The sequence below is a fragment of the Barbus barbus genome (genome assembly GCF_936440315.1).
Source record: "Barbus barbus genome assembly, chromosome: 27".
Classification (NCBI taxonomy): domain Eukaryota; kingdom Metazoa; phylum Chordata; class Actinopteri; order Cypriniformes; family Cyprinidae; genus Barbus; species Barbus barbus.
This window is the reverse complement of record NC_136755.1, coordinates 6,324,910-6,349,076: the sequence shown is the minus strand read 5'-3', so window position 1 is coordinate 6,349,076 and position 24,167 is coordinate 6,324,910. Positions and strand designations below refer to the sequence as shown.

The window sequence follows — 24,167 nt, the reverse complement described above, 5'->3', positions numbered from 1 at the left end:
ATATTTTTTTGCATTCAATTGAAGAAAGAAATCAATATGAGTTTGAAACATCATGAAACATCAAGTAAGATTCATTTCTGGGGGAATATTATCTTTCTAAATATGCTCTCTGCCCCTCAAGCATCATAAAAGTAGCCTACTAAGGAGAAAACGGGTAACTTGAGAGCACATTGGTAAATCTGCTACATTTCTTTCTTCTCAGTGGAAGTGTTGTTTTCAAAACCATTAGCACTAGCTGAGAGGCCGTGGGGATGTTTTGGAAACATGAGCGAGATGATGTGCTAAAGTGTACGTGCAGCCACCGCAGATCTGTCATTCTGTAAATAACCAACTCCACAGAAACAAGGGAAAGAAAAAAGAAAAAAAATTCAGAAATGAGGCCAAGAATGCAGGAGAAATGGCTCCATCAGGAGGTGGTCGGCTGTGGAAAGCAAACAGTTGTTTTGCAGGCGAGCGTGACTATGCCTGCTGCGGGGCGTGTGGAGGTTTCCTGCACGTTACTGTCTGTGGTGAGCAGGTGATCTCTGATTCTTCTCACTCCACCTCTCTGCTGAGCATTCCACCCATGTCTGACTCTGGCCTCACCAACATATATCATACCGTTGACCTCTGACCTTTAATGCTCAATACTAGCAAAGGTGCAGAGACCTGGGGCCAGAATCAACAAACATACCTCAGAATAAATATCTTTATGACTGCCATTTTCTTCTGAAAAAATTATTCTTAAGAATGTTCTAAATACTTGTTTTTCTTAAAGGGATAGTTCACCCAAAAATGAAAATTCTGTCATCATTTACTCACCCACAAGTAGTTCCAAACCTGTATGAGTGTCTTTGTTCTGCTGAACACAAAGAAAGATATTCTGAAGAATGTGGGAAACAGAGCAGTTCTGGGGCACCATTGACTTCCATAGTATTTTTCCCCACTATGGAAGTCAATGGTGCCCCAAAACAGCCTGGTTACAAACTTTCTTCAAAATATCTTCCTTTGTGTTCGGCAGAACAAAGAAATTCATACAGGTTTGGAACTATTTGAGGGTGAGTAAATGATGACAGAATTTTCATTTTTAGGTGAACTATCCCTTAAGACAAAACTTGGTCACACTTTATTTTAACATCCAATTCTTGCTATTAACAAACCATTAAATACTTAGTAAGGTAGTTGTTAAGTTTAGGTATTGGGTAGGATTAGGGATTTAGAATATGGTCATGCAGAATATGTGCTTTATAAATTCTAATAAACAGCCAATATGTTATTAATAGGCATGCTAATAAGTTACTAGTTAATAGTGAGAATTGGTCCCTATACTATAGGATAACCTCCAACATGCTTGAATCTCCAAAGTTAAGATGTTTTATGAATTTACTGGGCTATTTTGGATTAATTGTTGTAATTATGTATTAAATAGCAACATACAATACAAATATAATACATATTACTAGTACTAGGAATGTGCACAGGTTCTCTGAAGTGATATGAATGAATAATTGATCATGTAAACAATTATCAGTCATGATTATGCATGATGTGACTTCAGCAAGAACCGCTGCTCAATCAGATAATTTTCCTCTTAAGAAAAAATATCTGAGAACTTAAGAATTTTTCAAAGAGTGGCACTTAGGAACATTCTTTATGAACTCCTTGGACTTTATCTTAAGAAATTAATCTACCCCCAACTTATCTAAAAAGTTCAACAAGGCATTTAAGACATGACATGTTGCATGTGAATAAGTAGTTTGACTTGAAAGACTGATATTGGCCAGGCTGATTAATCAGATGATTTTTGCCCATTCTGAGATCACCGCTAACGCAAGCACCTTGCTGAGAGTTCAAGAGTTCAAGAATCACTATAACTGATGCTCATACTTATGTTTATGGCATTCTAACAAACTGCTAACTAGTCAAACAAATGTTCAAAATCGACTAGACAGTGAGTCTCCTGAACAACTAGCCAAGCAAGTTTAAATAATGCTGTGTTTGTTATAAATAATTTACCCATGAAAATGCACATATTTATTGTCTTTAAACTTGTGCTTTTTTAATCTAAAACAATAAAGTGCCTACCCCCTCACAGCAACATCTTTTCAAAGATGGTCAAAGTTTGTTTGTTTTTCTGGACAATTAGTCAAATAGTTGACCATCATGACCCATCTCTTAGTATTGAAAATCAGTGTGCAACCCATCCTGCACCACTGGGGCTCTATATATGAATGATACTTCAAATCATGTGGCCTGTTGGGGCGAGATGTGCTATTACTTCAAGCATAGTAACCATCCACAACTACTAAACAACTTGCTAGAACTTGTACAGGCAATCACTAAAATGTAGAAAATATTTGTACATCAGGTTATTATATCACAGGATTATGGTTTTGTTTGCAACCACGCTCTCCAGATAATGTCATCGGCCACTGAAAAATCTTTCAACTACTAGCATAACTGTTTAAAAGAAAAGATTTATTTGGACTGACATGAACACCGATTCCACTGTGTTTCAAGGAATTATTTTCTGTGATGAAACAGCACTAAAGCAGGCACCCGCAGAGGTGTACCGCAGCACATCTGGGGTGAAGTTTGGGTTGGCATGTCAAGCACCGAAGCTTACAATGGCAAGTGCAAAGACAAAGCACTTTAAGAGTGATTTATCACCCAACACCTTGCTCACTACCTGCCTGTAAAACGGTCCAAACGACAGCCCTTGCCCCAGTTACAAACCCATAAAGCCTCTAACTCGAACTTCCTCCGTCTGTACAGCAGACCACATTGGTTTCCATCAGACGCACATTACTCATTTCATCACAACCGTTTGTCCCTCGAAAAGCAACACAGCCCACAGTAAAGTAGCTAAATGTCTGAGAAATGAGTAAAAGTAATCCACTTTGCACTCGCTCTAAAGAAAAAAAGCAATAATTTTCAAAATATTATCTACAACCAAATTCTACCCATAATTCTACATGCAAAATTACTTGCATTTTACTAACTGATGCATATTGCACACAAAAAAGGCAAAAGCTGGTGAAATCTGAAGATCTGGTTGCTACTAACTGACAGGCTGACTAGTGCACCAATTATATCAGTACAAGTCAGAATCAGAAGGAGCTTTATTGCCAAGTATGTTTGCACAAGTCACAAGCTTCCAGTACAAAGAGACAACAACAACACACTGATAATAAAAATAAGCCTCATAGGTTTACAGGTTTTGTTAGTAGACAGCAGGCTGTGAGACAATGAGAACTACAGAGGTTAAAACCAGTCAATGAATTTGGCAAAGGTTCATAGCCTTGAACCTCCAGAAGGTATTTAAAAGAAGTGATTGAAGATTGGTGTGAATTTCCCTGGGCACTGAAGTAAATATCAAAGCAGAAGCTGTCGTCCTGAATTTGGTTCAAGCACATCATTTCAAAAAGGGTTCACTTCCCTAAGCATGATCTAATTCCTCTCAATAAAGTGTGCCTACATGACTCATTTCAACAAATGAGCTGTTTTGGTTGAAGTGCTCACAATACTGTACAGGCCCAAGTATACTTTTTTTATACAGTTGTACACTTAGCCTTTCAAAGTGCAGTCCACTTGAGGTGTATGTGAATGCAGGCGGTCGACACATGCGCTTCATGTTTGTCCAGTGTCTGCGCTATTTTTCTCCAGGAGTTGTAATAAAAATGTCTTTGTACTATTTTAAACTCAAGTTGCGGATATCTTTTAACCCTCTCACACCTTCTGTTGTTGTGGTTCCGTCTCTTCAGTTTCATTTTCAACTGAGGGTGAAAAAAAAAGGTTTCAAGATGCACTTTTGACAAATTTGAACTTGAGTGCCACGTTTTTAGAGTGGAGTGTATGGTGCGAAAGAAACAAGCACATCCTAAAAGATATACTAAAATGTATTTGAAATACATTTAATTTCTGCCAAGTATGCTACAAATACATTTACCTAATACTCTGCAATTGTACTTTTGGTATACTAAACTTCAATACTTAAAGAAAAAATTGGACCAACTAATTTTGTACTTAATGCACTTTAATTGTGCAGGAGTAGTGCTGAGGTCCAACGAAAGATATACTGAAGTATATTTGATTGTGTAAATGTTTACATCGAAAAACAATGGTGTTCTCAAGTTTTGTAAGCAGGGGTAACTGGCCACTGAATTTAACAGCGTGCAAATCTTAAAAATAAAGGTGCTTAAAAGCAGGGCTTGAAAACGGAAAAAAAAAGTCAATCGGTTCACTCCGAGCAGAATCGATATTTTAACGTTTCTGTTCCTGCGTTCCTCTGTATTATTACTGTTCCGAAACCGGTTAGAGTAGAAAAAAATAACGGTTAATAACGTTATTTATTTATTTTTTTAATTGTCTTTACCTATAATAATAATAATAATATTACACAAAAACAGGAAGAGATGGTATCTTACCCCACTGTGTTTAGTCACAGCCAATACAGCATCATCATTTCTAGATTTGCCTAAATGTAGGCTACTAAAAAGAAAAAATCTATTAATGCTTTAAAGACATTAAAGTATTTTTTTAAAAGATATTTAAAAATGTTTGCTGCATTGTTAAAAAAAACGCTACTTGTATAAAATTGCGGTAGGTGGTTGTGGTAGGTGTAGACGTTAATAAAACACAATCTAATAGGTAGAAAAAATTATTTATTGTTGTTTTCCGGTAGCTGTATCCCACCGCGAATATAGCACATAATTACTGTATTTGCATTACTGTAAGGGTAGGTTTAGGGTTGTGGTAGGTGTAGACATTAATAAATCAATTTAACAGGTAGCATTTTTCGTTGTCGAATTGTACTACCTACTGTTTTAATGGGAGGTAGGAAAATCTGACAGGGTTGACGTAAAACATCATCCTTCACATCGGCTATATCAGCACAGTGAAGCGGTGGTCACACTGAACACAACAGATTGGACAGCGGAGCACTGTAACTTTTTATACATTTCTTTAACTATTTTATTTTGATAATGAACAGGCTGCAATGTCAGTAGCCCCTCGCTGCAGAATAAAGATCCAGGGGGCGGGATTGGATCCACATCTAGGGGGTGGAGATGGTAGGTTTAGGGGTGGGGATATGTGCTTTTAGGGATCAGGGGGTGGAGACGGGTAGGTTTAGGTAAATGTAAGGTGGGAGGAGTGAGGCACCAGCGCGATATGGCCATACCAAAGCTGGTTGGTTATACAGATGCAAGACATCATTCAAAACGGTCAAGGTTTTGCAAAACAATAAAACTGCAAAATAAATGAAACAGTAAAGCTTTTGCAAAAGAAAACTACTTTCTGCCGTCTCGTTTTCCTTTCTGAGAACTTTGGAACGCGTCACAATGAACCGTAGGCCTAACTTTTATTCTGTTTTCTCCGTTCAAAGAAGTGCTGCAGCTCTAACGCCATTGCGATTTACCTATGAAGAGTTCATAGCTGAGCGCGGGAAGGCATTTTACTCGTTAGATGCGTCAGCGTCATATTTGCATAGTGTACTACTTTAATTCCTGATTGGTTGATAGCAAATTTCAAATATTAAATGGTAACGATAAAATAACGTTATTAACCGGTTAATGGCCATTTCAAATTTTCCGATTCTATTCAGAACAATAAAATTTGATTTAGTTTCTGTTCCAGTCAAAATTTAGTTCGTTTCCGGTTTTCGTTTCTTGAACCGGTTCAAAGCCCTGCTTAAAAGGTTCTTCGCAGCGATGCCATAGAAGAACCATTTTTGGTTCTATAAAGAACCATTTAGTCAAAGGTTCTTTAAAGAACCTTCTCTATCTTAATTTTTTTTATAATCTGAAGAACCTTCTTTCGCCACAAAGAACCTTTTGTGAAACAGAAAGGTTCTTCAGATGTTAAAGGTTCTTTATGGAACCATTTAGACAAAAAGGTTCTTCTATAGCATCGTGAAGCACCTTTAGTTTTAAGAGTGAAGTTCATAGCATCGAATCTTTGAAAGAAATTCAAAAGATATAAAAAAAAAATATTTAAAAAAAACTGTGAACAGCACAAACCACAATCAATCAGTAAAGCTGCCTTCAGTGGCCTTCATCTTTACTTCCTTATAACAGCATGCTGTATGCCTATTTATTATGGGGTTTTTTGCAGTCAGTTCAGGACCTCAATCAGTTCACACTCATCTGATATTGGCCACATTTAAAAATAATGTGAACAGCCAAACAAAACATGTTATATCTAAGCAATAGAACAAATAAGAGCACTAAGGCTCACGTAAACATAGGCACTGAAGTAACCGAGGCAAGCTGTGGTCTTGAATTTGGTTCAAGCTAGTTTGAACAAAAGGGTGACCAAAAGCTTTGCTGCAGTGCAGTTTGGCATTTGTTGACCACTGAGACTTTCAGACAGACGGGTCCAGTTGAGCTTCAGGAAATCCAATCTGCTCTATTCTCACTTTCCTTCCACACCCTTTAGAAATGATCGCACACATTCATGTGCTCAGCCTGTAGACACAACAATTTGGTAATATGTAGGATGGGTTGTGATGATTTTGAAAGTTAAAGTGTTGATCATGGAGTGAAACAGGCCCTATATGATATGGAAGCATGCAGTGACATGTAGATGATGGAGCAGCGCTGTTATCCAGCTATGCTGAGAAACCAGAAAGACAGCATTTCCTCTCCAGCCCTCCGATTCTTCTGCAAATAGATGAGTGAAGAGAGACACGCTGCAGGCAACAACTGAAAAACATTTGGCTGGGTTTGACACAGGAACGTCTGACAGAGAAACTCTGGTGCTGTGATGTCTATTCAAGCATGAGTTGTCGTTTTAATGATCCATTTGTGAAGACTTCAGCCGTTTATTTGCGAGACTGTGACAATGTTTGGAAAGGGAAAAAGAAGATAAATAACTACACGGGCTCAATATTCACCGCAAGACTAGCACAGTCAATCTACTTCTTCATAAGACTTCCTGTGTGCGATTTTCATCACCCCTGTGAGTTGCTCGTCTGCAGACCTGCCAGCCTTGAACAACCCTAACTCCAGAAAGTTGATTAACTCTTAAAAATATACCTTCAAAACCCCACAAGTACTACTTTTCCAGCCGTTTAGATCACTAGATAAAAATTCTAAATAATTTTCTATAGATTGCACACCTGATGAACCATTACGGACAAATGAAAGGTACTAAAAATGTAGTTAACTAATATTCACAATAAATAATCACAATGTTACAAGATGATTTCCAAACAGAAATGCAATAAATAAATAATCAGCAATATTTCAGAATGTGCATGTGACTCAAACAACTAGCGAGCATGTGATTGTTTCTTGAGATTAAAAGTCTTTGCAAACACACCTCTTCATCATGTGTATATTACTGACGTGGCACATGACATGAGGGAATAAAAACTAAACCTTAAGTACGGGTTGAGATAAAGACTGCAAAACTGCTAATTATAACACATAAATAATATATAATAAATCTGGTTTTGTTTCGCTTTAACAAATTGATAGCCCTAAAATACTAAAACCAAAACTAAAATGTCCAGGCGTTTAGATCACTAGATAAAAATTCTTGATGATACAGATTTATGTAGATTGCACTAGCTTATGAACCATTAAAGAAAACCTAGGAAACAAATGCACCAAAGAAATCTATACATTATGGTTAACTCATTTTCTTGACTTTCAGACCTTGAAATCAAAATGTTACCTGATATTTCCAAACAGAAATAACAAAAATAATAATTCAGCAAACTTTCAGTCAATTATCAAGACTGTGACTACGCACATGACTCAAACGATTAGCATGTATGTGATTGTTTCTTGAGATTAAATGTCTGTGCAAACACACCTTTTCATGTGTATATGCAATTTTACATACAGGGAAACCACTAAATGCAAAGTTACATGTAAACAGATAAATCTATTTAGTTCTAATTTGTAGTTACTGCTGAAATCTGACATTAAGAAGTCCAAAATCATCCATTTTCTCCTTTTTAAAATTACTAAATAGATAAGGATCCAGAATTGTTAAGTGAAACTGGAACCAGAACTGTGAAATTTCTTAAAACTGCCAAGAAAAAGTCCAAGCGTTAAGAAAAGTTTGGCAAAAAATTGTCATATATATATATTCGTTTATTGTAGTAATAAACAATACAGATATGCCAGTTTGAACTAGTTTGGCGAATTATTTGTTAGGATATTTATGACACATCTCAATGTTTATGTTGGACACACGAGTTGTGATTTTGTCCAAGGATAACCTGTTGTTTTATCATCATTTCAGGCTGTTGTGTCAGTCAACGGTGCTGGAACAACAAATGCAGAAAGAATGATCTGAGGTAATGAGGGGGTGTGATCACCCATCCCGTATCTTCTGTCTTACCAAACAATTCCACATCAATGACATCATCCTGATAATGACACCACACCAGTGTAATCACTCAGCAAATGTGTACAAACCATGAGAACATCTTGACTGGCTTTACAACCTTCTGAAATTCCACCTGTGAGTGGACTACACTGAGGAGGTGGAGTAGAAAAACCAAACTGCTGTTTTTGATGGGTCTTTGTACTTCCTGTGTTGATGGAAAAAGTGACGTGGGCCGTCCTCTTCTCACCTAACCTGATGAAGGCCGCTGAGGAGGTGAGATGGTCTGGTTAGACATCTCAAGCAACAAGCAGATATTTTGTGGTCAGAAATGGCAGCTGGAACAAAGCAACTTCAGAGCATCATCAGCAACAGCCCTAATTAAGTTTTTCATTTGGGTTTGTTTTAAAGTCAGCACTAAACCACATTTGCGATGCATATGATAACTCAACAATAACCTCTTTTCAGACACAACTTTACTTGTGGTTTAGACATGCATTTGAGTTTAACTGTGTATAGAAAAATTATAAATAAACAACAAAGTACATTGAAAATAAAAGAAAAGAAAAGTAAGACAAGGACTTGGCTTAATGCATCAGTTGTCGATTGGATTTCAGGACAATGAATGTGAGATTGATGTGACCGGCATTATAATTTGATTTATTTTATTTTTTTTAAAGGATGACTTGCTGCAATAAGTTTAATAACATGCATTTTCATTTCATGCCAACTTTAGATCACTTAACTTTAGCAGCCAAAATAAATAAATAAACAAATGAATTAAATTCAAATAAATTCACATAAATAAATAAATAAACATAAAAATAAAATAAAAACAAAAACTCGGGGAAGGGGAAAAAAACACCGCCAACACAAAAAATAAAAATAATAATAAAATAGAGTGAAAATAATAATAATAGAATAAAAAAAATTATAAAAACACACTGAAAACATAAAAATAAATGTATATAATAAAATACAACTTTAATAAGACTGCCATAATGATTATATCAACAGCAAAGTTTCTAGAAAAATCTTTCTTTAGCATCACATGCACTGATGAGTCACAATAAGACCAAAGACGTGTATTAAGAAATTAAATGTGGATGGTTTAATACTTATTTTAAATGTAATGGTCATGTGCTTGGTATAAAGACAAACTTCTGAGATCTGAGACAACTGACCACAGGACAATGTCAAGACTATAAAGTAGATCTCAGTAAACAAACTGAACCAGAGAGAGTCAGACTCAAAGAGAGATGATCAAGCTTCACTGCTCCTTCAAGCATCTCTCCTGATATCAGTGAGGACTCTCGGTTCAGATGTCCACAGGTATGAAGGTCTGGACAGATCGCTTCGCTGCTGAAGCCTCAACTCTCAACACACTCATATATCTGAGCGTACAAGTCTGCACTACTTCATTTAATACTAGTATTTCATTCCAAGTGCTGCCAAAGACATGTTCACTCACTAGCAGTATTAGCAGTATTAACAGACTACTTGAGTTTAATACAAACAGAAAAATTGGTGTATTGAGGGATTGAACAGACAAACTCACACTCCTCTTTTCACCTGTCACAACAGATTCATGTTTCAATGGCACACATATCCAGTTAGAGCGCTGCCAACACTTTACATAAACAACATAACTACTCTCAATGAGCACTTCCCCACACAAGCACGCACACAGACAGGCCTAAAATAGTCAGGACACTGGTGCCAGACCACAGATTGGGTGGTTAATGTGTGCCATGCCCTGTATCATAATCACAGCCATTCCACAATCACACACACAGTTCCTGAGCTCTTCGTTTTGACAAGACTGATGCAACACTGTGAGAAACGTCAGCGATGCACACATCACATTGTAACATTCTGATTCTCTGACTCACTTCCCAGAATTCTCTGAGGCAACAACCATACACAAGTTCATTGTAACTGTGCAGGACAGAACAGAGACCAGAGATACGATCAGACTGATCTGACAGCAGAGGTTTCAGATTCTTACACTGGTATTTCATCAGCACGTAAACTCATTTCACACGGTTAACAGCAGAGATACGAGTACTGACTCTACTGTAAATGTTACCCTGGACCACAAAACCAGTCATAAGGGTAAAGTTTTCGAAATTGAGATGTATACATCATATGAAAGCTGAATAAATAAGCTTTCCATTGATGTATGGTTTGTATAGGACAATATTTGGCCGAAAAACAACTATTTGAAAATCTGGAATCTGAGGGTGCAAAAAAATCAAAACACTGCAAAAAAAAAAAAAACTCAAAAGTTGTCCAAATATTTAATATTTAAATTTGTATGATGATCTGAAACATTAAAGTGTGACAAACATGCAAAAAACAAAAAGGGGAGGGGCAACACCACTGTATGCATGTATATATATATATATATATATATATATATATATATATATATATATATATATATATATATATATATATATATAAATCATGACTGAGGCACACATGCGAAACACATGCGAAATTTGATAAGAAAAGTTTCTTGAGCAGCAATTTCAAGGTTTTTGATAAATAGTGTACAACTTGAACCTTTATTTGAAATAAAAATCTTTTATCAACATGACACATTTCTGTCACTTTTGATCAGTTTGCAGCACATTTGCTGAATAAAAGATTTGAAATGGTAAAAAAAAAATATATATTTTATATATATATATATATATATATATATATATATATATATATATATATACACACACACTAGTGATGTCAAAGTTAACGCGTTAACGAAAATTCATTTTAACGGCACACATTTTTTTAACGTAGCGCTGTTTCTGTTTGACCTGTTGCCTAACCCGTAGTTGGAGAAATGGAGATGCACAGTGTTGCCAACTTAGCAACATTGCAGACCCCTTTAGCGACTTTTTCCCCTTCAAAAAAGCGCCCAAACCTTATTTAGTTTCTGAGAATCGCCGGTACTGCCGCGCGAGCGCGAGGTCTTGCTCTCCCAGCACATGCACACCTCTCTCTCTCTGCGTCTGCTCCGTTTCTGTTCAGCGCACAGCAGCGCTGTAATTCAGTTAAACACAGATATTATGTTGCTTCTCTAATTTTACACGCAAGTATAGCCGAAATCACAGCACAACTATTGTCATTATCTTATGTGTATTTGACTTCATCAGACGACGGTGCGATTATCATGATTTTTTTTGTGTGCAGATTAAATAACATCTTGGAAGTGAGAGCTGGTTATGTAGTCTTAATGGATCACGTTTCAGTCACTATTTCATATTCATTCCGTTGTCTGACAACAGAAACAGTGAAATATAACAATGAAACCCGTTTTATTGAGAATTTAGCTTCATCAAAATACAGTATGTGGGCACAGAGAGGGAAACAAATATAATAATAAATAATAAATGTACATTTAGCATGTTCAGAAGAAGAGCTGCCCTGTGCTGCAAAAATGTAATCAGGTTAGTGTAAGTAAATTGCTCAGTGCAAAGAAAGAGAAGTAATGGGAACCTGGTATTTCTGTTCTTTTTTCATGTGTCTAACAGACGAACAAGTTCTTTGAAAAACATCTATGACCTTTGAAACATGTCTAGTCTTCATGCTCTATGTTGACTATGGTTTCAATAATAATAAACGTACATTTGTATAAAACATCCATATTTGTCCATGCCCATGTTGATTAGAATATTAAAAACTTAAAGTATTAATTTAAGGTACATTTAGAACAAATAAAAGTGCGATTAAGTTGCGATTAATCGCACGTTAACTCATGACAATCATGCGATTAATCACGATAAAAGTTTTAAATCGATTGACAGCCCTAATATATGGAGACGTGCTGATATCGCGTTTGGTCTCGTTCTGTCTAGCGTATCTTGTCTGCGTCTGCGCTTGCTTGGCCATTTGTTGTGAAAAAATAAGGAAAGTGCGTTTAAGCGCCAGCAGAAAACAGTGTAAAGAAATACTCTTTAAGAGAAGCAGTCTTCATCAGCGGAAGTTAAAAGCAGCTCGTAAGTGTATTTACTTGTCTCAGTAGTGTTTAGCGCAGTTGTCGGTGCTAGGAAACTCTTGTTTTGTTTACTGTGTGGAGACGTGATATCGAGTTTGGGCTCGTTCTGTATCACGTATCTTGTCAGTGTCTGTGTTTGCTTGGCAATTTGTTGTGAAAAAATAAGGAAAGTGTGTTCAGCTGAATTCAATTAGTATTTTGTTAGACGGGTATAAAAAAAAGCTTAGTTTACCGCGGCAGCGGTCGCAGCAGTTGTCATGTGAAGGCCTCCTCATGTGATGACCGAAGAGTGTAAAGACCATCGACTCTACCGTGTGACTCCACCAGGCAGGGACACCGGCAAAGCATATAACTAATCGCTTTTTATTTCTCCTCTTTCCTACTACTACTTGTTTCACTTCTGTTTGCGTTTTTATAACCATTTCTTACTATGTGTAATTAAGTTGTGTTTGTTGTACATACACACGTAGTTGTTTTTTGGTGTTTGGCTTAATGTTATGTTAGAATCATACTCCTATACCTTTTGTTCTTTATTTTGAATTGTTTTTAGCTTTATTTATTTTTTTCATTTTAATGTTATGTTTTGAAATTTTTGTTATATGCATTTGTCATTTTTATTTCTTTATCCTATTTCTTTATTTCTTTAACATGTGTATAGGTAGTATTTATAAAGTTTTAGTTTTGGATCTGTTTTTAGTTGTTTTAATACTATAATTGATTGCTTCTGTTGTCCTCATTTGTAAGTCGCTTTGGATAAAAGCATCTGCTAAATGACAATAATAATAATAAATAATACTGTCTCAATTAATAATTACCTACCCATGTAGGTAAAAATACATTATCATTTCTGTTACAGTTTTGCATATAAATTTAAATGCCATTCTTCCTAGTTTTTTATTTTGTACATAACATAGTATTTTAACCTAAACTTTTACTGCATTTTACTCGTTTAATTAAATATTTTGTCTCTTTTCAGCTACAATGGTTGTTTTGTTGAAATGACAGTTTCTCGTGACCCTTTTAGGCTATTTCAGATTTTAAAAATATGGAAATGAAAATTGCCCAGCCCTAGTCACCACAAGCACAATCTTTTAACAGTCAATGTTTCAGGGTTATATAGTTTGTGCAGGTCATATTAACCCACATAGATGCAATGCATAACCCTTCTATTACCCATATTAACCCTTATAAATAGATGCTGTACTTTTGCTGGTATATTTTATTTTTAGATTAGCAATTTACAATTAAAATAAAAAATGACTTTAAATTGGCCCAGCATCGAAAGTGATTATTACTGTGCAAATGATTTCTGTTATGTATTGTAGTGATTGTTTTTTCTTCAGAGCGGTGTTATAATCAAAGCTGTATTTTTCCCCGTCAGTCTGCACATTCAGTATCAGACCGTAAGATGGTTGCCATGGTTACTACTTTTATAAGTGGGTGTTAATAGAGAATTCAGATATTGGGTGTTAATAACACACTGCATTTGTCAACCCATTTGTATGTGTTTATGGGTGGATTTTGATCTTTTCAATATGGCAGACGCACTGATGTGTGACAGTAATTAACAACAGCTGCATCTGTTATCCATCATGTTATTCAGTCGGTATGTTCAGCTCATCAGACGTGTGGCCGCAGTGACCAGGGCATCTCATCACTGAAAATCATGTTTCTCTGAAATTAATCCACACATAAATCTGATCCTTCACCTGATATGAGCCAGGGGCAACGTGATATCAAAACTGACCTGCTTTTACTAAAGTACCACTGAAAGATCAGATCTATCAGCACGGACATTATCAAGCTCAACAGAAACATTATGATTAGAGATCAATGTGTTTAGCCATATGCTGCATGATTAATTGAAATAAAACCGAAACTGCAATATGGCTTACTGTGATTATTAAAAAAAAAAAAATTAATTAAATAAATATATACGCTGCATGTTTCAGAAAAGTGTGGTACCGTGCCGTTTCAACGCGAGAAGCTCAGGTTTTCCATCAAAATAAAAGTTTGATGGTTTAACATTTGAAAACAAAAATGAAGAAAAATTAAGACAACAATAAATATATAGGTATTTAGGGCTGTGCAATATGACGATATATATTGGATGGACGAAATAAAAAGTATATCGTTTCATATTATGCGCTATCGTTTATTTCGTGGTGTCGCAAAATACACTGTTTGCGGTAATACTTTTTCATAATTTGGATGACTGCGATCTTTACACGCCACTACGGGGCGTGAAGGGGAGACAGAACCAGGTGGAGAACGACCAGCCAGGACAAAACGAGGAGCTCGTTCCTAAACGAGGGACTACATCTGTAGCATGGACATGCCTTTTTAAGCACTGCAGTTTTAAAACAACCGATTTTAAGCCGTTGAAACACAAGCAACAGAGCTTGCGCTGTCTCTGTTTCTGTGTGAGAGGAGCGCACGATTACATAAACACACTTATATGCGTCAGAATCCCCGTCTTTGCAAGTATCCTCATAAACTCTTAAGAGAGAGTAAACAGCTGAAAAAGAAAATGCATATGTAACAGTATATTGGATCCGGACTTTGGTCTTAAAGGGGAAGCTGTCCAATATTCATCCTGTCTGCCATTCATATTAATCAAACAACAGTGAGAGAAAATCTAATCTAATAATAATAATTGATATTATATATATATATATATATATATATATATATATATATATATATATATATATATATATATACACACCTATACCTATAGGGGTGGGTTATATGACCCAAATCTTATATCACGATGCGAGTAATTTTATATCACGATAACGATATATCACACTATAGTTATAAAAAAAAAAAAAAAAAAAAAAAGGTTTTCATGATATCTATCTAGATTTATTTAGATTTGATGCTTATATATATATAAATATATATATATATATATATATATATATATATATATATATATTTGGGTCATATAACCCACCCCTATAGGTATTGTAATTTTAGTTGTAATGTAAAATAACATTATTATTGTTATTATTAAATATTATTAGATATTCTTATATATTAATTAATAAGTTTACAATAGTAATTTCTTCCTGATTGATTTTTTAGCCATACTGATATATAACAAAATAGTGGTCAAATTGTGCATATATACACACACACACACACACACACACACACACACACAGTATTATTATAAATTATTATTATTCTCAAATAAATGATGTTATTTATTTTACAGTGAAATATTACAAAAGTAATTTCTTATTTTATTTCTTAATATTTCTTATATTTTATAGCCAAATAGATACATAACCACAAAATTGTGGCCAAATTGTGTAGCCTTACAAAAAAGCACAACAAACCTGGAGTATTTTTTCTAATTACATTTTAAAATGTGTTAAACATTTTAAAACAAATCGCAATAAGGCTTTTTCCTCAAATCGTGCAGCCTTAGTTTATTCCCATGGCATATGGGACCGGTAGCCTAAACATCAAAAACTAGACGAACTCATTTCTGTTGGATTGCAAAGGATTTCAGTACATCATTTGCAAACATCTCTGTCCATGACAGTCATATGATTGCACATTACGTAATGTATCACACTCATCTCAATCAAGATAGCTTTTGTATGGCGTTTCACACAGCTGTACCAATCTACAGTGTCTAAGATAAGAAAGCACCTCATGAAAGTGGTCCACACAACCCCTAAGACCTGGATCATGTCTTGGTGACTGCAAAAACACCTCAAATATGTGTTTCAGCGTGGTGCTGCGATCACTGCATTCTTTACAATAGCTGACGAACCGCATACCACAAAAGCCTGTGAGGGATGATGGGCCACACCTGTGTTTGACAGGGATCGACAGCGCCTGTCAATCCAGTTCTAATGCTCATTTGATTGACAGCTGCAGGCCACGTCACAGAGAAATGGGAAGCCATATTTACCATAAGCTACTTTAACCCCTATAGGGTTTTTTTAAATGTGTTTTTGGTTAAATGCCTAAACTCATCTAATCACTGGTTGCTTTCGCAGCCTCATTATCAGGGAAAATCTTTTTAAAGACTGAAAGACTTGTCTGAAGCTTAATTGTAGTGATGCTGAAGTCATGTGACCGTTGTGTACTTCGTTTATAGCCTACTTTTAGCTTCACTTCTGGTGATCGTATTTAGGCATCAAAATCCACAAAGTTGTGTTCATTTGTGTACGAATCAAACTTTGGTTAGTCACAGAGTTTATTTTCTACAATAATCCTAAAACCAATGAAAAATCCTAGTGGGTTTTTGCGAGGGAATCAGAGTGATGTCAGAGTAGTAATCTTATGGTAAAGGCAGGAAAAGATCCAGCCTGATCTTACCTGAACGGTTTTCTTGATTCTGTGAGAGGGTCCGGGATACTCTGGAGAATACAAGTCTGTCAGGAACAGGGAGTTGATGAGTGTAGACTTCCCCAAACCTGATTCTCCTGCAGGACAGAGAACGAGAGGTTACGTCAGAGGTTTCAGGACGTGACTCACTCATCACTTCTGTTAGACTGTGTACAATGACTGAGTGGAATTTGAGTCTGCAGATTTCCACAGAATCTGAACAGCCTTCATTCACACGGACTACACTTGCACTGGTTCATTAAACATTTTGGGTAACTCGTGGTGCCTGCTGAGGCTATGGTCCTATGAAATGTATTTTTATTTTTCCCAGATTTTATTTCATTTTTCCCCAAAATTTAGTTTTTCCATTTTAATAGTGTAAGTTTTAAAGGGACAGTTCACCCAAAAATGAAAATCACCTCATGATTTACTCACCCTCAAGCCATCCTAGGTGTACATGGCTCTTTTACGAATACAACCGAAGTTATATAAAAAAATGTGCTGGGTCTTCCAAGCTTTATAATGGCAGTGAATGGGTGCCGAGATTTTGAAGCCCAAAAAAGTGCATCCATCCAACATAACGGCTCTGCTTCTAAAGTGGGTCAATACATTTAAGAAAAATATCTATATTTAAAACTTTATAAACCATAATCTCTAGCTTCCGCTAACTGTTGTACACGCGCTCGCGAGAGAGTGGCGTTCAGCGGATGACGTAGGACGTCAGCGTAGCGTAAGCTCTGGTGATTAGTGACAAACGCAAAGCGCAGAGGAGAGAGCAAAACAAAACACCGGTCACAAATTAGAAGTACAAAACTAAGATTTGTAAAGAAACATATCGGATGATTTCCATATAAGCCAAAAGGTTTTCCTTTGCTGTGAACAAAACTTGGTTTCCTGAGACTAGCATATTCTCACCGAAGCTTACGCTACGCTTACGTCATCTGCTGGAACACCACTCTCTCATGAATGCTTGTACCACAGTTAGCGGAGGCTAGAGATAATGGTTAATAAAGTTTTAAATATTAAAAAACATTTTTTTTTTTACACAAATGCATCGATTCACTTCAGAAGTCCTTTATTAACCCCCAGAGCCATGTGGAGCACTTCTTATGATGGATTGATGGATGCACTTTTTTGAGCTTCAAAGTCTTAACCACCATTCACTGCCATTATAAAGCTTGGAAACATTAAACCAAATTAAGTGCTGCAAAACACAGGTTTGATTATTTGCATAGAGCCCTAATTTTGATTGGTTAATTATTGTTAATTATACAACAATTTTACTCGATTCAATTATTCTGTCCACGTTTTGCTGAAATCATAGGCCCCTATAAGGCCCAGCATTACAAATCTAACAAATTCAGCACTTGGAAAGCCTGAGATGCTGCAGATTTTCAACTTGACTCTAAAAACAGGAAACCAGTCTGGAGGAGTGGCATAATGTGATCAACTCTGACATGAACTTTTATGGGGTCGTTCCCTGCCTGCGAGTCTGGGAAAATGCAGACGGCATCAGAAATTTGAGGAATTCCATAGACCACAAGAGAATACAACTATTTAGCTGGATAGATGGAGGGAAATCTAAACAGTCTAAAACTCAGAGTATATGATAAAGTACAAATCAGGAGAAGAACCAGAGGGCATGCCGAGAACCAAGACAAAGATGATGTTCACAAGACACTATAAACTTTTATATTAGTGAGCAAGATGAGCATCAATTTCACCACTCCTCATACTTAACCTTTAACCCTTGACTCTAAGTGTTCAACTTTAGCATGCAACTCGTCCAGCACAGTTTGCGCTACGGACATGAACAGTATCTCAACTCGTCTGGCTCGTTTAGAAAAGGTATACAGTTACTTATTCTTGATTAAAAATAATACAATTTCAAAATATTACTACAATTTACAATAACGATTTTGTATTGTAATGTATAATAAAATGTAATTTATTACTGTGATCGAAGCTGAATTTTAAATATAATTACTCCAGTCTTCAGTCACATGATCCTTCAGAAATCAGTCTAATACGCTGATTTGCTGCTCAAGAAACATTTCTGATCATTACCAATGTTGAAAACAGTTGCGCTGCTTTATATTTCTGAGGAAACTATGATGAATCTTTGATAAATACAAAGTTTGAAAGGAACAGCATTTATTTGAAACTGAAATCTTTTATAATATTATACATTTCTTTATTGTCACTAGCTATGTTTTCATCCACATTTTTATGTGAATTTTGAGTTATCGCATTAAAAAATAAATAAATACATGCTGGATGAAAATGCCAAGATGTGCATAAAATCTTTAAAAATGCGCATAAAAAAATGCGTTCACTTGAGGTGGATCTTTTTTTTTATCTAATAAGGAACCATATTTATAGTACCCATATATATTCCTTAATTTACAAAAAAATATCATGTGCCTTTTCCTCAGCAGATCACGTGATTGGAAAACTGGACAAATCAGCAGATGAATCTTATGTGCATGAACTTAAAATACATGAATATTTCTTCTGAATATTTAGCATTTACCTTGAAATGCCTTAGCAACCCAAAAGCCACTCAGAGCACCTTAGCATCAGCATCACCAGCATTGTGTCGACTACCTTTACTGAAAACCCAAAATTTTCTTCATGTGCTAAAAAAGGTAACTCATCCCACTCTGTTAAACAAATATATCGCTGACATTTGATTTCCACATGCTTCTAGAGCTTCACCACAATGCATAAGCCTTCAACAACAAGTGAGTTTTTCCACAGAACAATTCCTCCAAGCATCCGAGAGCGATTCATCAGCTGGATGCATGGCAACGTGGTTCCTGTAAGGATTGGAAACAAAGAGGACAGTGTGAAGGAAACTGGGTGCATGTTGGCACAGAGCAACGGGCTTCTCTCCTGACCTTTAACAAGTGCCCAACCCCTGTGCCACTTCCACAGCACGTAAAACACGGAGAGAACCTTCAAACAAAGAAAAGCTTCTTTCAAATCCTAACTGTTTCCAGAAGGGCAGAACAACAGTGACCTCACCATCGCAATAGAAACGTCTTCCACTCATTGCCAGGAGAGATGCGAAAGCAATTGCTATCGTTGAGCAGAATGAAGAAAAGCCCTACAGGATTTATTTTGCTTGCTGAATGTGGTTTTTGAAACAGGCCAGTGGTCTTGTGAAAACAGCGAGTGAAATACGGTCTTCTTTAAAACGTCATTATAAATTAGGGAAACAACAAAAGCAGGCGGCGAGTGGAGGAGCGAAGCAGGCACTGGGATGCACTTCTGCCGTTCTCTGGAGTGAAACCAGCGCAGCAGAGAGACCAGAAAAACAGCCACGATGGAGGAGTTACTGCTGGGAGACATATGATACTGAATACAGGCCTGCCAGAGTGAAGAATTTCCCTGCTGGAAGAAATTCACATAAAAAGCAGATGATCTTGTGGAATCGTAGCTTGCAGGAGTTTTTATGGTATCGTAACTTGCAGCTGTTTGAGGAAACTCATTTAGTACGAATGCTTTAAAGGGATAAATGTCACTCCAAAAATGTATGATTTTTTTTCTACAGTGGAACACAAAGTAGAGTGTTATTTCCATACAGTGATAGTGGATGGGAACAAGTGCTGCCAATCTCCAAAAAATAAAAATGCTGCTGCAATGATAACGTCATGTCTGTCATGTTGTGCAAGCACAAATAAGTTTCAAGAACTGCACCCATGAGTTGTGTGAACTACTCTTCTTCTTTATCCTTTTTGCAGCTCCACAGCATCCATTACTGTTCACTTTCATTGTATAGAAAGGACCAATGTGAATATTCTGCTGTTGCTTCTGAGTTCCACCCAAGATTCAAAATTAACAAATGGCAAGTATCTTCTCAACTGTATATTTTTGCATTTTGAATTTCTAGTTATGTAGGACAGAAGACCAATTATAGTTTGCAAATAGATGTAAGAAAAACTCTCATGTTGTTCCAAACCCGTAAGACCGTCATCATCTCCGGAACACAAATTAAGATATTTTTGATGAAATCCGAGAGCTTTCTGACTCTGCATTGACAGCAATGCAACTGACACATTCAAGGCCCAGAAAGGTAGTAAGGACATCCTTAAAATAGTCCATGTGACAGCAGTGGTTCAACCGTAATCTTATGAAGCTACGAGAATACATTTTGTGCGCAAAGAAAACAAAAATAATGACTTTATTCAACAATTTCTTCTTTGAGCACAAAAAGTATTCTCATAGCTTCATTTGCTATAATTAAAACACGTGCTGTCATAATTACCAGTATTTCATAAATAAATTTGAAAAACATAACTACACCAACCTTTCTATAGTTTTCAGGTCGATCCGGTACCTGCCGATAGAAGGCTGCTTTCAGACATTCCCATATTTGTGGGAGCGCTCAGTCAAGACTCAAGAGTGACAAAAGTTTCCATTTACAACATGTTTTTGAAGCACTGAGCAATGTAGTCAATCACAGAAAATGGTACACGCTACAGCTATAATCCTTATAATATTGTTGGAATCATTTCAGAACGTTTTTTAGCTAATTAACAATAAAAAAAAATACAAAATACAAATATTAAGCCATCAAAATGAAAATATGAGGAACCACAATATAATGCAATTATGAAAGGTGCGGCTTCACTTTTTGAGACTAAAACAATAGATCTATGTTGTCTACAAATATGCAAGAAAAAACAGCTAAATAATAGTGTAAATATTGTGAAATGCTGCTTATGGTTGGTCAGTTTACCCTGTTTACTTGTCATTGACAGATTTGGCAAAAAAGTCAATTCTGGTTTTATATAGGAAGAAAGCTAAAGGGTTGGAACAACATGAGGGTGAGTAAATGACAACAGATTTTTGGGTGAACTTTTCCTTTAAGTAGTTATGCTCTGAATCACTCCACGCATATCAGAGTGTGTGTGCCGAGTTTAGCATAGAGGAAAAAGAAAGAGACATTGATAGATGAACAGAAAGGTGACTATGAGCAGAAGGCTTACCATTTTAACACCAGAGCTAATTACAGAGTCCTTAAATTGAACTCTGTGTCAAGAATGATGACAGATCAGGGCTTTCCTGTCAGCTGCCCAAAAATGCAAAACTGTGGTATGGTATCTGTAACCCGCCCTGTCTCTGTGTATTACGAAACTCTGTTTGTGCTGTGACAAATCCTTACAGGCCTGCCCTGAGCAGATGAAAAACAACACGCATCCATCTATCGTCTGTATTTCACAACATTAACCATTACCGAACACACTCCTCAAACACTACAGTAAGTCCAAACTACTGCAATCAGGGAAATCTAAACAAGAGGCGCTGAGTGTTATAGAAAGCCGGAGCAGAGCGAGGTGAGAGTCCTGCCACTGGAGCAGCTCAGCCCAAAGCCCACCAGGCGGACCGGCGAGGGTCCGGCTCGCTTCCTTTAAAGGAAAGATCCCACAGCTGTATAAACCAGGGGCGTTTGTGCCAGAGGAACTCCCTATCGCATGACAGGGGCGGGGGGAGCTGGGAAGCAGGAAAAGCTTGGGACTGCGCTGGGAGGGACAGAGTTTACTACGAACTTTCAAAGAACTTTCAATGGCATGGATAAAAGCAGAACGCAGGAAAGAAGACCTGCCTATGAGAATTAACAATTTAAAGGTATAGTTCACCAAAGATATTTTGTGAATAAAGACTTCACCGTTTCGCTCCTTTTTTTCTTTTTTTTTTTTTGCACATGAAGCACACAAGCGTGTAATTATTAATTAGGAAGAGAGTTTGGTTTAGGGTATTTAAAAGGGGAAAGGGAAGTATGTTAACAACCTTTTGTTAAATTTGATATACTTAAAATTTAAGTTTTAAGTTTATCAAATAAAAACCCAGAAACGGCTATCACATCTAAATGTTAATGATATCCAAAATATTGAAGCATTATAAGTACATTGCTGCACATCCACTGTAAAAACTTTAAAATGTAAGGCTTAACAAAGCCAATAACCCTTAACACTGATAATTAATAAATCTAAAATAGGGAAAAGTAAGAAGAACAGACTTAAATGCCTCTACACCAGCCAAGATCAAGACCAATCCTTACAAGCAGCTGTTTAATCACGGGTAAATATTGACTTTAACCAGCCTCGTGACCCTATCCTACTATTAATCAACAGACAGGTCTGAAACCATAGACAACCCCAGTGTGCATCCCACAGAGAACAGACAAACGGTCTTAAACAACAACATCTGGGTCTTTATCATCCAAAGAGAGAGAGAGAGCTGGAAGTGTTTGACAGCACTGCACTTCTTCAATTACTATGCGATTCTAATTACACGCTGTACACCAAATTGCCATCTAAAAGCTTGTTTCCTGCCCAGCGTGCAGCAGAGGGGGAAACTCCAGGGCTCCTCCCAAAATCCCATGGAGATGGAATTCTGAAATACTGACATGTCAGAAACGCAGCTTCAGCTCTGGATTGTGAGGCGACCCCAGTGGGCGTCAGAGCCAGTTTCAGGCTGTATTGTGTTTGAAGTCTGAAGAGCTGAAGGTGGAGGTAGAGGTAGATACGAGTCCTCAGGCCAAGCTAAATGAATGGGATTACAGGAAACTTCCCACCCACTAGGCCACGCTTTCACACACATACACACACACATTCCAAAGGAGGGGGAAAACCCCAGGTCCATGGGAGAATGGGAAGCACATTTGTTTTGAATGCTCATTTCTTCAAGCCCTGCTCTCTCGTTCTGTTCTGCCATGTGAAATCCATCACTGATGCATTTCAGAGCACAGCTGCCAGCGCCCGACATGAAGCGGCCCGCGTGAAACCTTATACTGCTAGACACATGAGTGCATATAATCCACATAGCGCTGCATGCTGGGTCAACAGCCCTCTATTTCTGACCCCGTTTTCATTAATGTTTCACTCAAGCTTTTTTCCGTATGTTGCAAACCTCAAAAAGAAATACAATCTGTTTTTAAAGGGACAGTTTACTCAAAAATGACAATTCAGGCATCATTTATTTGGCTTGAAGCCATTCCAACCCATATGACTGTGCTATGGAAGCCTGTTTCTGCCACTGAATAAAATAACGGAAAATAGTAATTGCGACTTTTCATATGACAATTTCCTCGCAATTGCAAGTTTACATGTCACTATTCTGACTTTTCTCTAAGAATTGCACAATATAAACAAAAAGTCAGAACTGCAAAATATAAACTCACAATTGTGACCTATAATGTTAGAATTGCCAGATATAAACTCACAATTGCGCAATTCTGGATTTTTTCTCACAATTCTAACTTTGTAACTGCAACTGTGAATTTATATCATGCAATTCTGCTTCTGTGACTTGCAATTGTACGTTTATATCATGCAATTCTGAGAAAAATAGGCATAATTGTGAGATAAAGTCACAATTGCGAGAAACAAGCTTCCATACTTTCCTGCTTTTGTGAAACAAAGGAAGAAATTTAGCAGATTGTTCATGCTGCTCTTTTCTATGCAATGAAATGGAATGCGGACTGTCC

At 36.7% G+C, this 24,167-nt stretch overlaps 1 protein-coding gene across 4 annotated transcripts in view; it reads right to left on the bottom strand.

Annotated features, from left to right (window-relative positions):
* The window catches only part of LOC306846959 (septin-7-like), a 55,993-nt gene that overhangs the window by 21,204 nt on the left and 10,622 nt on the right, over positions 1 to 24,167 (bottom strand). For all 4 annotated transcript variants that reach the window (XM_079380681.1, XM_079380680.1, XM_079380682.1 and 1 more), the window contains exon 3: positions 16,664 to 16,770. In XM_079380681.1, the coding sequence (XP_079236807.1) occupies positions 16,664 to 16,770 (107 nt within the window). The remainder of the gene's footprint in view (positions 1 to 16,663; positions 16,771 to 24,167) is intronic.